This window comes from Euprymna scolopes, chromosome 10 (genome assembly GCF_053919585.1).
Source record: "Euprymna scolopes isolate OS-2025 chromosome 10, ASM5391958v1, whole genome shotgun sequence".
NCBI lineage: Eukaryota > Metazoa > Mollusca > Cephalopoda > Sepiida > Sepiolidae > Euprymna > Euprymna scolopes.
Window position 1 is genome coordinate 43502041 of NC_136491.1, and position 15936 is coordinate 43517976.

Below are 15936 nucleotides of genomic sequence, written 5' to 3' on the forward strand. Positions count from 1 at the left end.
CTTTCCTTGAACTGATAGACATTGGAATTCCCTCCTTGTTTCTTGCTTCCCTAACTGTACTGACATGCAGAAGTGTAAATGTGATGTGAACAGACATTTCATTGCTCAACTCCCGACTCAGACTGCCTCTATAGATGTTCTGTTGTGGAGGAGGGGAATTTGCTTATATTGAGTCAATGTTCATGGCATATCAGCCCTTTTGAAGGGTTTATAAGAATGAAATAGAACGTACCTTTATATCGTGTCTCCTCATCTCTTGACCGTATCCGCTCCCCAGGAACAAAAGCTCATAACAGCAACGCAAGTCTCATTTCTCTGGACAGTTGGAACTTTATTCGTTTCATAGTCAAAGTCGCACCCATTCTCTGCCTATCCTTAGAAGGAGGTTGGGAATTTCTCTCTCGATTCATCTACCATACATTGCTACCTCTCGCCGTTTCCACAAGAAGTCTTTCAGAATCACTGACAACTCTGTCTGTTGGACTCACACTGAATTCTAACTCAAACTGAACTAACTGACTGACTAAAAAAAGGTACTATGTGTGTTTCTATATATTTTGGGGTAGAGGATGGATATGGGTCCCTACGTCACTGACACATCATTATGCACTCAATGTTCGTCCTTGTCAAAGTTGTTCCAGTTTTAAGCGCAAGTCAACCAGTTTGATTAGGCTTGACCCCTTGATCCCGTCTGCACTAGAAAGCCCGTTTAACCTCTGTTAGCTTGCTCTTATTCAGAGTAGCCCTTTACATCTCAGTGGCAATTTGCCTTGTTTGGGGTAAATATGAGTTTTAAAAAAAATATAAATAAATTAAAAAAAAAAAAAAAAAAATCACCCATTGTTTTTTTTTGCGCAGATGATGAGAAAAATGATCATCTTTCAGTATTTTACCTCATTTTACCATTATAATAAAAAGTATGAAAATCCATTTTTTAAGAGAAAATCTGTTGTGATAAATATAATACAATACTACAGAGCTGCTTCCCTGCTGACTGCAACATGATCACTTATAAGTAGGGCTAGGACAACAGCATATTCTTTTCATTATTTTGACTCTTGAGTGTGTATCTTGATATCTTATATGCTTTTATATAGAATGATGTGGTTCTCGGTTGATTAACTGTGTCTAACTGTGTCAGATATATACTCGAGAGTCAAAACAATAAGAATATGCTGTTGTCATAGCCCTACTTATAAGTCCAATGTTAACAAATTTGTGTTTAGCCATTCATTTAAATAATCGGCTTGCATGGATAGAAATGATTTCACCCATTGTTCCTAATCGTCTCGCTGTCCATCACCATTGGACAATCTTATTAACCTTCATCCTTGCATGGCATTTCAGCCTTGATGAGTGGTAACTCGTCAGTTAAAAAAAAAGTTTTTTTTTGGTTCTTCTCCAGAATTCTTCCTCTAATAAAAACAAAAATAAAGAAAAATTTCTATAATGCACATACCCATAACAGAACGAAAATATCATATTCCAAAAATAACGTAAATTGATCAAGTAATTTTATTTTTAACTAATAAATCATTTTTAAGCGATTAATGGTAATTCGTAGACATCACAACAAAAATCTCATGTTTGCATTATTGTTGAGTTATCTCCCTTCTTTCTTATTTTCAAGATGTTGATGCAAATCAGTCTCTCCTTATTGCTCATAAATTTGTTCTTTTTTTTGCTAAAAATAAAACTACTTGATCAATTTATATGAATTTTGGAATATGATATTTTCATTCCATCATGGGTGCGTACATCAGATTTTATTTTTATTTTTGTTTTTTTTAAATATAGGAAGAATTCTGGATAAGATCGTTCTTCTTTGCTAGTTTTATGATTGTTTTTATATAGGATAGAAAAATTTGAACATTAATAGAACCAAATTGACTTTATTTAATCTTAGGCACCTTAAGCAATTGGGGGTGCTGAATGTACACATTGTCCAAAGATTTTGTTTATAAAACCAAACTTAGTCAAAATGACAAGAAAAAAGACAGAAAAAATAAATCAATATTTTCAGTCAATCTTTTCGTTTATATCTAACAAATGTACACAAGTGAATGATGGCAGCATTTTTCGTTCAATGAAGGTCAACTTGTTTTGACGAGGCTTTCAAAGTTTGGTGTGCAGATCAGCCGATGTTTCACATGACCTAATACGGTCACGTCACCACTTGAGCCTTTCACTCGGACGGACGCAAGATCCTGACAAGAACAAAAAGAAAGAAAGAAATTAGAAAATCTTTATTTGTTGTGGATTTAAGTGCAACCCAGTTTTGGAGTACCCAACAAGTTTAATGCAATTACAAGTAGATTTAGAGATGATAAGCAGTTTATGAAACGTTTGCTCAACGAAGATGGAGGAGAACTTGAATACAGAGAGTGTATCTTTGGATGGTGAAGTTATTGAGGTTGCTCAGAGGTTTTGTAACTTTAGCGATACTATTTAAACACAGCGAGAAGATGTGGGTGGCTGCTGTTCCGCATCATTTCGTATGAATCAGACGATTGTTTCATTTTTTCAACAGATTTCTTTCTAGAACAGGCGTGTGCAACAGATGACCTGTGGGCCACAACTCAGCCAGCCAGACAAGTTACTCTGGTCATCAGATAGCATTTTATATTTTTTATAATTACGCACTTTAATTTGGATTATTTTGGGTCCCAAACAAAAGGAGGGCGGACCTGTAAATTCAACCTTGTTCGTTCATTTGTTCGTTCATCTGTCTGTACTTTTCTCAATAACTACGCCTTGGAATTTAAAAAAATTTTGCACAAACATTAAACATGATATGAGTAAAAAAGTAACAGAACAGATTTTCCGGGAAAATTCCAACTGACCCCCTCTAGGGGTGTCTTTAAGGTTAAAATGGCTAAATTGACACTTTTGTGCTTATTAAAAAAATTGATGCCTTGGATTTTTATAAAACTTTCTGAAAAGTTGTAACTTAACTGATTTCTATATAATTTTGTTTGTCTATACTTCACGATAACTCTTGGGTGTGCCCCAGGGGCTCTTTTAGGGTTAATAAAAACAGTCCATTTTTGGGACTAATTTACCATATTTGTCCAAAATTTTCTGTGTATGTCTATTTAGCAATTTTGCATGGTGCTGAACTCAAATTTAAATATGTTAAGGCCTTTGGCACTTTTGGAGCTAAAGCTAAATGGTGGGGGGGAGTTTGAAACAAATGATGGACTTAGTCATTTCTTTTTTTTGCATGGTGCAGGACTCAAATTTACATATGTTGAGGCCTAAAACTGCACCGTTTGTTCATTTTCACCAGGATTTGACGTCCCCTGGGGATTTTTGGGGCTAAATGGAGGGGGGGGGGCAAATGCTGACCTTAGTCATTTTTTTTATGCCTCGTTCACTGTGCACTCATGGGGGACCATGTATGCTTTACTTGTTCTTATGGTAACTGGCCTTCATTGTTTTGTTCAAATGTGGCCCAACCTTAGAAAATGTTGCACACCACTGTTCTAAAAAGATATAGAGTACTTACGGGAGAGATAATATGAAGATTGCAAACATCCCTAAATAAAAGTGTTTCCTTGAATAAACTGAATTCGAACTTGGTACTCCTAGGTTGTCAATCTGTATCATACGTTACTTGTTCTTGATGTGATAGCAAGACTTAAGAATAGATGAAGTAAAAAAGATGTCGTATGTTTGAGATTTAATATTTGCTTGTAAAACAATGGAAGTCCTACTTGTTAAGACTTGGGGGAATGCTATGGAAAGTAAAAGCCTGAAAGTGAATATAAAACGACCAAAGCGATGATAAATAGTTCAAATGTTAAAACGCCATGAGAAACAGTAAAGTTCTGATCAGTTTATGGAAAGAGATTTGGATGCGATTAAATATTTTGTGACACTCGTAAGCATTGGGTACACAAGAAGTTAAATTACAGGTAGGTTAAGAGATGATAACCAGTTTGTGATCAAAAACTTTAAGCCAATGAAAATGATTGAGAGCTGAGAAGTGTAGAGAGTATATTTGGATGTCGAGGTTATTAAGTTTGTCCAGAAGTTTTGTTACCTTTTCCAATCGGAACACAAGAAGGAGTTATTGCTGATTGTTGTTGAATCTTATTCGTTCATTTTGTATGAATTAGATGATTATTGTTGGCATTCATTTCGCTGATATCTTTCTAGTTAGATTTCTTTCTAGTGGAAACATTGGTTACTTACAGGAGGGACCAGGTGAAGGTTGCCAACATCTATAAGTGAAAGTGTTTCTGTGGAACAAACTGGATTTGAACTTGGCACACACAGGCTATCAGTCCGTGTCGTTAACCACTTCAAACAACTTTTGTCATTACTACGATTGGAATACAGGAGTTGTTGCAGAAGAGATGTTATATACTGATGATTTAGTACTGGTCTGTAAAATAATGGCAGATCTACTTTTCAAGTTAAATACTTGGGAAAATGCTGTGGAAAGTGAAGGTCTGAGAGCGAATGTTACAAAGTCGCCAACTTTGTTGTGTTCAGAGAAACGTGATGTCGAGATCGCTGGATATGATAAAAACAAGTACACAGGCTTATTTGTATTTTAACCTATTTTATTCACAGCAGAAACATTAAATTATTTACATGGCAAAATTGAGTGTCCAGGCATACAGCTATCTTGTTAGTCTCTCCTCTTCGCCTCTAGAACTCTCCAGTCTTCAAGAGCTGTAACCCAAAACAAAAGGCGATAACTAACTTTCTTTATTTAAAGTTATGTCCCCTTTTTATCGCTAAAGACAAAGTAATGATCAGTAATTGGAGTGTTGGAAAGTCTCCAAAAAGAGGAGAGTTTTTGGTACTTGTACAGTTTAATCAAGACATTAAAAAATGAAAATATCGAAAAAAGGTTATATTGCACGTATCCGTTATGGAACAAAGTTCTCCGGAAAAAAAAATTTCACTTAATTTCATTAAGTAGTTTTTGTTTTACAGCGAAAAAACAATTTGTTATGATACCAAGCAAAAGATTCGATTTTTAGGAAGAAAACCTAGTAATAAAGATGGGGAGGGAGTATCGGCGCTTTGCATGGAGTTATCTCTCCATGGCGTGTTCAGCAAATTTCACAATGACTGATTTCAACGCACACTCATAAGAACGTGTTTTTCTGCTGTAAAAAAAAAAATACTCGATCAAATTAAATGAAATTTTTTTTCAGAGATCTTCAGTCCAAAAGAGTACAATATAACCTTTTTTCGCTATTTTCATTTTTTAATGTCTTGACTAAACTGTACAAGTATCGAGTTTTCTTATTCAGTTTGTGCAAAGAGAGTTGATACAAGTAAACTTTTTGTTGTGTTCATAAGCAATAGGTACAGAAGTGAAATGGAATTACAAATAGGTTCAGAACTCAGATGTGTAGAAAGTACATGTGGATAGTGAAGCTATTGAGGTGTTTCAGAAGTTACCTTGGTGATATGATTGGAACACAGTGAAAAGCTATTGTTGATGCGATAGCTAGAGTTAAAAGTGGCTGGAATAACTTTAGAGGACTTCTGTCATTACTAACTAGCAGTGTTATCACTGTAGACCAATATAAAAGTCTATCAGGTAGGATGTGTACGCAATGTGCTAATGCCTGGAATTGAAATTTAATCAGTGAAGGTTGAGGATATGCATTGCATGGATAGAAATGATATGAGAATAATATTTACAAGTTTGGCTACCTTGGTTATACATTCGAGCACTGGGAGGAGCTAGTGCTTGCATGATTGCAAGAGTTAAGAGTGGATGGAGTAAATTCAGGAAACTGTCATTACAAATCCCCCAGCAGAGCGTTAACACTATCAACCAAAGGAAGAGTCTACCAGGCATGTGTACACAGTGTGATGACATATGGAAGTGAAACTTGGCTAGTGAGGGTTGAGAACATGTGTTACATGAAGAGAAATATTACGAGAAAGATACAGTGGACATGTATGGCTCTCGTCTTGGGGAGGCTCCATGTTTTGACAAGCTTCTGTGCTTGACCTTTACTCCTGATCTGAAATGGAACATGTACATCAAATTCGTTGCCAAGGTTGCTGGAAAAATGGTGGGATCCTTCTATCGATCCAGTAGATATCTCACTGCTGATGCAATTCTCTACCTGTATAAGAGCCAGGTACGTCCAAGGATGGAGTACTGTTGCCACATCTGGGCAGGAGCTGTTAGAAAGTCTTATCCTGCTTTGACAGAGTTCAGAATAGATTTTGTAGCCAAGTGGGAGATGCACTTTTCTCTTCCCTGCAACCTCTTTTTTACAGAAGAGATGTTGTAAGCCTGTATCTGCTTTATCATTATTTCCATGGCAAGTGCTCATCTGAGCTCCAATCTATGCCCCCCCCCCCTGCCAAACTTTCACGAGAAACACTTGTCTAGCTGAAACCACCATCAATAATTTCCCACACTCTTTATTTGTGCCTAAACCTAAATGTAAAGTCCATGGACAAAGCTTCTTTGTTAGAACTGCACACCTGATGAACTCTCTTCTATTTGCCCGTTTTCCAGCTGACTACAATATGGTTGTTTTCAAGTCCAACGTAAACAAATTCTGGATAAGCAGTTCCTCTTAAGTAATCCAATTTACCAAATTTACACTTCTAACAATTACTATATTGTCTTTTTGACCACTGTACACTCTTTAAGCTTTTTTCTTCTTTCTCTTTGTGGTTGGAATAATAGAAGCAATTAAAAAAGGACCACAAACAACTACATTATTTGCTCTGGAATTTGATTTACTTTTTTAAAGCAATTTACAGCAAGTACATTTGGATGAACAGCATTTTCCCCTTCTAATCTCTGTAGTGACGAATAATAGACACAATTAAAAAGAAAAAGAAATAACTCCATTATTTAAAACACATCTAGATCTCATTTACGACTTGGATTTGTAAGGACATTTCACTTATATGAAGCCTGTAATTTTAATTATACTTACTATTCACGTTCATTGTTTATGTTTGCTTTGACAAGGGGTTTGAAACTGTCTGACTGTCCTAATGTTAAGTCTCCAATCATCACGCTTGTGGAGATTGTCTATTTGCTGCTGTTTACAGTTTTGCCTGATGGTTTCTTTCCATGTTTTCTTAGGGTGCCTGGCTTTCTTTTTGCTACCCAGTTTTAGATCTTTACAACTGTTGATATACCCTTTGCTTCTTTCAACATGTCCGAACCAGTGAAGATGGTTTGCCCTTATTAGAATATCAAGTTTTTTTGTTCATAAATTTCTCAAATAAATTGTCTGATTTAGATGTTCTGCATCTGGTCTAGCTTTACATTATATATCTAATTATTGCCCTCTCATTTATGCAAATGCTAATCTTCTTAGATTATAAATACAAATTTCTTACACAATTATTATCTAAAAACAACTTGAAGTGTTCTTATTGCAATATTAAGACAAGGCAATTAAGCAAATTCCGATAAGGCTTTTGTAAATATAAAAATCTTAAAAGCTTTTGAACAGATCACTCACTATCTAAGTTTATTGTCTATGTCCTCTTCAACAGAAGGGAAGATAATGTCTGGCTGTATTTATGCTAAGTCTCTAGTGATTACAATTGAGGGGATTGACTGTGTCTATTTACCACTGCTTACAGACAGACTTGCCTGATGGTTTCTTCCCATGTTGTCTTAGGGCGATCAACTTTTTTTATACTGACGCAGCTTAGGTCTCTACAAGTGCTGATATATTCTTTAGTTTCTTTCAATATGTCCGAACCAGTGAAGATGGTTTATTAGGACATCAAGTTTTGGGATGGTTAATTTCTCAAGTAGAATGTTGGGCCTAATGTTCTGGATCTAGTCTAACTTTAATATAACATCTATAACGACTGTGAAAATTGGCTTCTAGACCAATAGCATACAAGACGAAAATTTGTCTAATTTCTATCAAACTTTGAACAGTCATAATTTTGGCTAGGAACAAAGTGTAGTATCTGTTCTGATGCTACATTTCACCTTTTCTGTCCTCGGTCAATGGAGGAGAAATTCTTCATGACTGAGATAGTTTAAATTTTTGTTCCTAACCAGAGTGCCCCTTTTTGGGGAGCTGGATTTTCAGCACATCAAAAACCGACCTTGTGTCTAACACTGCCCTCATGGGGAGGCAAGTAAATAGGAACATTAGGTAACATCTCATGTCTGCTCTTCAAACAGGTTGACATGAAGTCATATCGCTCCTTGCACTCCTGAATCTGGTCTTTCTTAGTCTACCACATTCCCTAGATATATTATGGAGTTGATGCAAGAGGTGTAAATGGCAAAACCATCTGAGACATTGAATGCGTAAAGCATCCATAATTCCACTAATATCAAGTTTCTAATAAAGTACAGGTGGAAGGATCTTGCAATATATTAAATGAAGTTTTACCCAATCATACAAGAGTCTTACCTGTAAAAATCCGCATGGTGTTCCCATGGAGACATCCAGAGTGATGTTGCCCAAAAGCAACTGCGTCTTGCCGGATTTACGTGTCTGTAGCTTGCCAACATAACCCTCAGAGAAATCCTTCAGAGAACACAACTGAAGCTTCGTTACAAGATCACCCTGCAAGACGAGAACGGAAATCAATCAATCATCAAAGCTTTTATTATTTGGAATATTCGGAATACTGTTCTCACAACGGTTTTGGATGAGTCTTGTTCAACTCAGGAATTTGCATGCGAAATAGATTCAGACCAAATTGTTGAAATTAACTTTATTTATTATAAACTAGTAGGTTTGCCCAGGACCATAAAAATAGAAGAAATCATATTAATAGATAATAACATTAGGAAATAGATGAAAACAAATCTAGGACCTATTTACTCTCAAACAATATATATTTTTTTCTAAATTGTTGATATTATGCTTTGGAGCCAATGTCTTAAAAAAATACCAACTTTGTAAGGGTTTGTTTTGTACTTTTTAAGTTTTAGCTGGACATAGATATATGTACACATATACAGAGACATTTTCCCTTTATATTATAGACTAGCAGACCGCCCAGCATTGCCTGGTTGTAAAATATGCTTTAACATGACATTTTAATTTATGCAGACTTCATATTTATTATTAGTAATTATCATATAGTGATTTCAAAATTTAAGATAAATATATATATGACGTGGGTGCCACCAGCTACAGTTGAAACCAAAGCATTTAGTGCTACAGCCTTTATTGTTACTGTTTAAGCTATCAACAGATGGATCAGAAAATATTCAAATTAGGCGACTTTAACATATAAATGTATATTTGCGCATGCATAGAAATAACACATTCTACGACATATCAACCCTTTCAAGGTTATTTATTGCTGATGTACAATAATTATTGTTTTATGGTATATCAACCTCTTTTGAGATTATTTTATGCCGAAGTAATAATTTTTTGTTGTTTTATGGAATATATGAGATTATTTCATTACGAAACAATTATTTTTAATAACATACCCACTGTTTTGGTGTTATGTCATACCAAAACAATAATTATTGTCACTTTATACACTTAAATCCAAAACACAGTAATTATTGTTGTTATTCACAGTATATCATCCCTCTTGAGAGTATTTAATGCAAATATACAATTATTATTGTACTAGCAGGACCTGTGGAAATTCCACAGGGGACTCTTTCACATGTAATATATTGATGTTGGCATTCTGTAGATATTCAGCATAAATGGAGATGCCCTGATATTATTGTAGCTATTTTGTTAAAACTGCAAAAGTATTTATCCAAGCTAGCAGGGTCGCCCGATGTAGCCAGGTCGTAAAATACGCTTAAATATGATATTTTTAATTCTTGCAGATTTTGTATATGTTATTATAGTGTTAATATGCTATCGATGTTTATATATAAAGTTGTGATTTCAAAAATAAAAAATATATCTACATGACTTAGGTTCATCAACCGAATCCACAACTTTAGTTCCTTCAGCTATAATTGAAACCAAAACTTATGAAGAATTCTTGATAAAATTATTTTAAAAAATAGATTATTGGAGTGCCATTAGCTATAATCAAAACTGAAACCAAAACTTATGAGGAATTCTTGCTAAAATTATTTATAAAAAAAAAAATAGATGACTTAAGTGTCAATCAGCTATAATCGAAACCGAAACTTATGAAGAATTCTTGGTAAAATTATTTATTAGACGAAATGGAAGTACAAAACAATTAAATGACCCAGATGTAAGCATGACACAAAAAATAACACACACGCTATCATATTAATATATAGATTACGTTGACCCACTGGTTCTCGTCAGATCACCAAAGTTAAGCAATGTTGAGCCTGGCTAATACCAGATAGGTGACTATTTGGGAATTCTAGGCGCTGTATGTGCTTTGCGCTTATCTCGGCATTGTTTCCAGCTGTCCTGAACCTCAATTTGCCACTGGTATTCAACAATGTCGACTGAGGAGAGAGGTGGTTGGAGATTGCGCAACTCTTTCTACAAAAATTTCACGTGCAGGAACCCTTACAGTGGGTATCCATAGTCTGTCAAGACTGAAGGAAGTCTTTTATAGTATATAAACCTTTGATGGGAGGTTTATTTAAAGCCAAAACAAAAACATTTTGCAAAGAATTAATTTTATATAATTAGCTAGTATTCCACGCATTAAAATATATGATTTTAGAAAATTTTGACACTCTACCTCTCCTTCATTAGAATTCTGTGCAATTGTCCCAGATGTTTGATCGGATTTCTGTTTTGGCCCGTCTTCATCTTGGCAGGGCGGTATTCCAGGCAGCACATCTGGCAGTTGTAAGAATATCATTTCACCATATTCTGAAAAGAAAAGTGTCAGTCAGTAGTGATTGAACAATTATAATATTTTTTTTTCTAATTTTGATATAATTAGAGATTCCAATACTAAAATCGCTCCAAAATTAGAATTTCATTTTTGAGTGATGGGGTGAGGGTGGGGGTGGGGCAGAGTTATCTACTTTTAAATGTAAATACAAACTTCTTAATGTTTTTACTTTTATGTATCATATCCAATATTTTGATAAACTCATCATGAGACTTTCATCTATATTTTTCACTTGTGCCAGCAGTAAAAAATTAAGTTTTAAACAAAAATAAATAAGTAAAAGAACCGTTTTTGGAATCAGAAATTAGGTTAAATTCTTTCTGATTCTAATACTCTGAAAAGTTTTGATTTTTCTGATTTTGATTAATTGCCCAAACACTAGTTAGAAGGAATTGGTTTAACAAACATAGAAATTTAATTCAACACTTTAACATACTAAAATCCATTGGAGCAAGCGCAAATTAGGTACCCCAATTAAGCTAGCCGAGTCATTCCATACCAAACCAATGAGGAGTTGGACCATGACCAACATGGATATTATTTTTTTTTCCAAATTTGCTACATTTATAGATCTTTATGATATAAATTTGCTACATTTATAGATCTTTATGATATAAATTTGATATCTGTTGATGAGATATGGAATCGCCCAGCACTCGAAAGGAACTTGACACTGTACCAGAAATACTATATTTGCTAAACAGATACAAAAAAAAAAATTTTGGAAATATTTTTTTTTGTTCAGAAGCCATGATTTTGAATATTTTTAATGAATAAAAACAAATATTATTTTGGGACTAAGCCAAACTGAAAAGAATATTTTTCATTTACATACAGAAAGGTGCGTGGGTTTGAGTGACATTAAATATGGTGTCATACTAAATTTGTCTTTTTCAGCTGCTAGCATGTTTACGGTGTTCAAAATACACTGCCCCCCACCCCCCCAAAAAAAAACTAATGACAATTACCTGACTTTGAAGTCTTAGTGAAGAATTCTTCACATGTTTGATAATTTTCAGAGGCATCAAGAGGTAGATGTTTGGAAAAAGAAGAAACTGGGGGCTTTATATCTGGCTTTAGATTGGGTTTAACATCAGCTGGAACATCACCAGGAATTTCTTCATCCATTGGTTCAGCTAAAAAAAAAAAAAAAAAAAGGAAAAAATCGAAAATATTCATAGCATTACATATTCAGACAACTTCATTTCATATGAGAAGATTGCGAGTTTTCAAGAATTTTATTCTTCTGGATTAATTAATCCCAAGCGTGAATTAACGATTGATGTAGATCATGAGTTTAATTTCAGCCGCATTATAACTCTTTTCCACCCTCTATTTTGTCTTCTATGGGCAATGTTTTTGACAATAAAGAAAGAATTGCTACTTTTTGTATCGGTTGTTGTTTTGAGTGGATTACATTTGGAGATTTCTAATCCTCTAATGATATTTAACATCATGCAACTGTCTGTCAATCTATCCATCTCATTAACTCATTTTTTTTTTTTTTTACATAGGCATCACCACTTATCAAGGCCAAGAGGCAACTCGAGGATAATGGTTAAAGGATGTACAATAGAAATTGGACAATATAGTAATCGTTAGTAATGAAAATTCGGTAAATTTGTTAACTTATATGGAACGGCTCATCAAAAACTTGTTTATGTTAGACTTGAAGACAACCATATTGTAGTCAGCTGGAAAGCAGGAAAACGGAAGACAATTCCATAGGCGTGCAGTTCTAAGAAAGAAGCCCTGTTCATGGAATCTAGGTTTAGGTTTAGGCACGGATAAAAAGTGGGGGAAATTAGTGATAATGTTTTCTGCTAGACGGGTGTTTCTTGTGAAAGTTTGGCAAGGGGGGACCATAGATTGGAGCTCAGCCAACACTTGCCATGAAAATATTGATAAAGCAGAGACAAACTCGCAACATCTCTTCTGTGAAATAAAGGTTGCAGGGAAGAGAAAAGGACATCCCCTACGAGGCTATGAAGTTTATTTTGAACTCTATCAAGGCAGTAGAAATCCTTTCTAGCAGCTCCTGCCCAAATGTGGCAACAATACTCCATCCTTGGACGTACCTGGCTCTTATATAGATAGAGAATTGCATCAGCAGTGAGATATCTACTGGATTGATAGAAGGATCCCACCATTTTTCCAGCGGCCTTAGCAACTCTTATCCTTGAGTGTTTTTTAGTCTTGATAAATGGTGTCTCTTTAGTAAAAAAAAAAAAGAAAAAAAAAGTGCAGTTGATTAGACAGTGTAATGATATCAGTTGATGCCTTCTCACTCAAAAAGCTTAAAGGTTTCGGCCACTCTTGTTGCACTTTCACCTGCCGAGCGTGTATAAATCCTTTATATACCTGTGTTGCCATCATTGTGAACCAAGGTTTCATTTTTGTCTGTTGATAGACTCGTTCAAACACCAGTTGTTTATACAATTATATAAAAGGTATATTTAAAACAGTATAGTTATTTATCCCCCACCACCACCACAAGGGTCGGGAAGTGTGATTTGAAAAGTTAGCACCCTGTAAAAAATGCCTGGGCAGCTTAGTTGGCATTTCCTGACAGGGGTGTCTTAGACCATTAACAATAAATTAACCCTTCTCAAAGAGAAAAGGCAAAACCTGGGAGGATGTATGTCCTAGAACTGCACATGGACAAAGATGTACCTTAGTTAACAGGGAACAAGCAAGCTTAACAATGGTCCAGACTCTGTTGGCTTTGGTGCTGAGGAAAAGCAGTCATAGAGACAGGTTATTTTTTTTAATTTAAAAAAATTTTTTTTTTACAAGGTAGTCACCACTTATCAAGGCCCGGAAGCCACTCGGGGATAAGGATTATTGCATGTACGGTACGTTAGTATTGGAGATTTGATAAAGTGTCTTACTTAAGGGGGGGGGGGCGCGGTTCATTAGGAATTTGTTTTCATTGGACTTGAAGACATTCAGATTGTAGTCAGGTGGGAAACAGGCAACCGGAACAGAGTTCGTATGCATGTGAGAGAAAAAGAAGCAAGAAATCGCGCAATTTCTTGACTTCTACCTTATGATACTCTCTGATCCTTGACCTTTAAACTTTTTCACTTCAACACGGTTTTCATTATGGTGGCCTCCACTGTATGTTATTGTCAGTCACTAAGTGAATGACTTGCACAAGCACACGTAAGTTAACTGAAGCCATCCTATAGACTTTCAGGGTGATAGAACAAAATACTTATGTTTAGATAAAAACTGTTCTCTCCAAAAATGGTTGTTTTTTTTAATGTTTTACGGCATATCAACCCTTTTCAGGTTATTTAATGTCATATCCAATGATTTTGAAGAACAATTTTTTAATAGAGTATATTTGTTTTTTTTAAGTCGGTTTCTATTTAACCCATAGTTGGGACCCTAACAGGTACTACCACTCCGGGTCAGAGTGGACCTGGGAGCAATGGCAATTAAAGGGTGGCTCCACACACCCCAAAGCCCGCAAGCTGGGGTCTCACCATCTGATATAGTTTAAGGTCACATCCAGGACCACCTCCAAAAGTGAAACAGCTTTCTATCGAGTATACTAAAGAGACAACATTAGTTATTGGACATCTAAAGTTTTGGTTTTGAGTGTTAGAATGAACATGAATGAGTTTTTGATGAACCAGGTAAAAGCAAACCGACACAGCAAGCGTAGCAGTTTTTCAAAGACATGTGTGATACTATGCATGCCCCCACCTCCAATGTTAGGAAAGAAAAAAAAAAAAAAGGAACAAGTTTACCAGCAGAACAATGGAGAGGAATTTGTTCACCAAGGTATACAAAAACAAAAAGGCTAAAATAAAATTGTTAATCAAGGTGTGGCAACGTTTTGTGACAAAAGACCGAACAATGGAGGCCAACATCTTTAAAATTAGTTTACAGGCAGTTTTATGAATTGTGATGAGTTTTACGACAGTTAAGAAAAGTTTATAAGATAGTCTTAAGTTTGCAACCATTGATGACAGTTAAGGTTGAGTACAATTGTGAGTTTGACAGAATCAAAGGCAGGTTATGGTTTAGACTAGATTGAGAGAGCTTTAAAAGTATAGTTCAGCTGATGTCAACAGCAAAGAGGCTTTGACAGACTATGTAGGTTTGGACATTAGCCGTTGTTTCCCACGATGGTGTCACACATGCACCCAAAATCCAACCAATATTTACAGAATGTGTTGGAGTTTGTGTTTTCTGTGTTATTTTATTTTTATACTTGAAAACTGTGCATACCCCCATCCCTCCCAGCAGCCACTAATGTGAGAGATAATGAGACGATCAGAAAAGAAGATGAGGGAGAAGAAATCCACAGCACACAACATTGAGGTCGGCAATCATTGTCGAGCGGGTTGTGAGAATAAAGCGTTAACATAATTTTGCTTCATGTTGTTTGTGTCAATAAAACAAAAATAAAAACATTTTGTTTTACTTTTTTTTACAACCTGAAATAAGGTTGTACACATTTTCTTTATTGGGTCTTGTACGAACTTCCAACAGTCAACAAAGTAATCTAACAAGAAACTATTGTCGTATTATTAGACTCTCAGACATCGTTGAGTAACCTAGTGAGGTTCTGTGCTTGTCAGTTGTTACTGAAATAATATCCATTAGAGAAGAGGAATGTTTGGAGAAAAATGTTTGAATGACAAAAAGAATGTATGAGATACATAATTACAGTTAGGAATTTAGTTTCCATAAACAATGATGTTAATAACAGATTTTGGTATTCAGTTAACAAAAGAATTTGGGTACATGATGAGAATTAAGAGACTGTTCCTTGTGTTCCATTACATATAATTATGTAGTCACATAAACCAGAGAGTTAGAGGTTTGAGAGTTAGAGTCAAGCCAGAGTTGGGTCCTAGCTAACAACAAATTAGCATGGACGATATCATCTCTGTGTTCAGAAGCTTTGGAAGAACGCAACCATAGCATGATGTAGAACAAAAGAAATTGCAACACTTTGCAGCTCCGATGAAAGTTGAGAATAAAGTTATTCAGATAAAATTATAACTTGGTATTTGGCATTATTTCGAGGAGAGACATTTGTTGCAGGACTTCAAGGATTAGAGCAACCAAAAGAGAACTATTTGTCACTATGAAGATAGTATATGCTTTGTCTAGGCCAAG

The 15936-nt window shown here is 35.3% G+C and overlaps 1 protein-coding gene across 2 annotated transcripts in view; it reads right to left on the reverse strand.

The window, feature by feature from the left end:
• Positions 1-2016: 2016 nt before the first annotated feature.
• The window catches only part of LOC145285953 (DNA-directed RNA polymerase III subunit RPC4-like), a 30495-nt gene continuing 16575 nt past the window's right edge, over positions 2017-15936 (reverse strand). For both annotated transcript variants that reach the window (XM_080134474.1, XM_080134475.1), the window contains exons 7-10: positions 11766-11933; positions 10639-10772; positions 8391-8546; positions 2017-2207 (exon numbers count right to left, since the gene is read on the reverse strand). In XM_080134474.1, the coding sequence (XP_079990600.1) occupies positions 2094-2207; positions 8391-8546; positions 10639-10772; positions 11766-11933 (572 nt within the window). In that variant the 3' untranslated portion in view covers positions 2017-2093. The remainder of the gene's footprint in view (positions 2208-8390; positions 8547-10638; positions 10773-11765; positions 11934-15936) is intronic.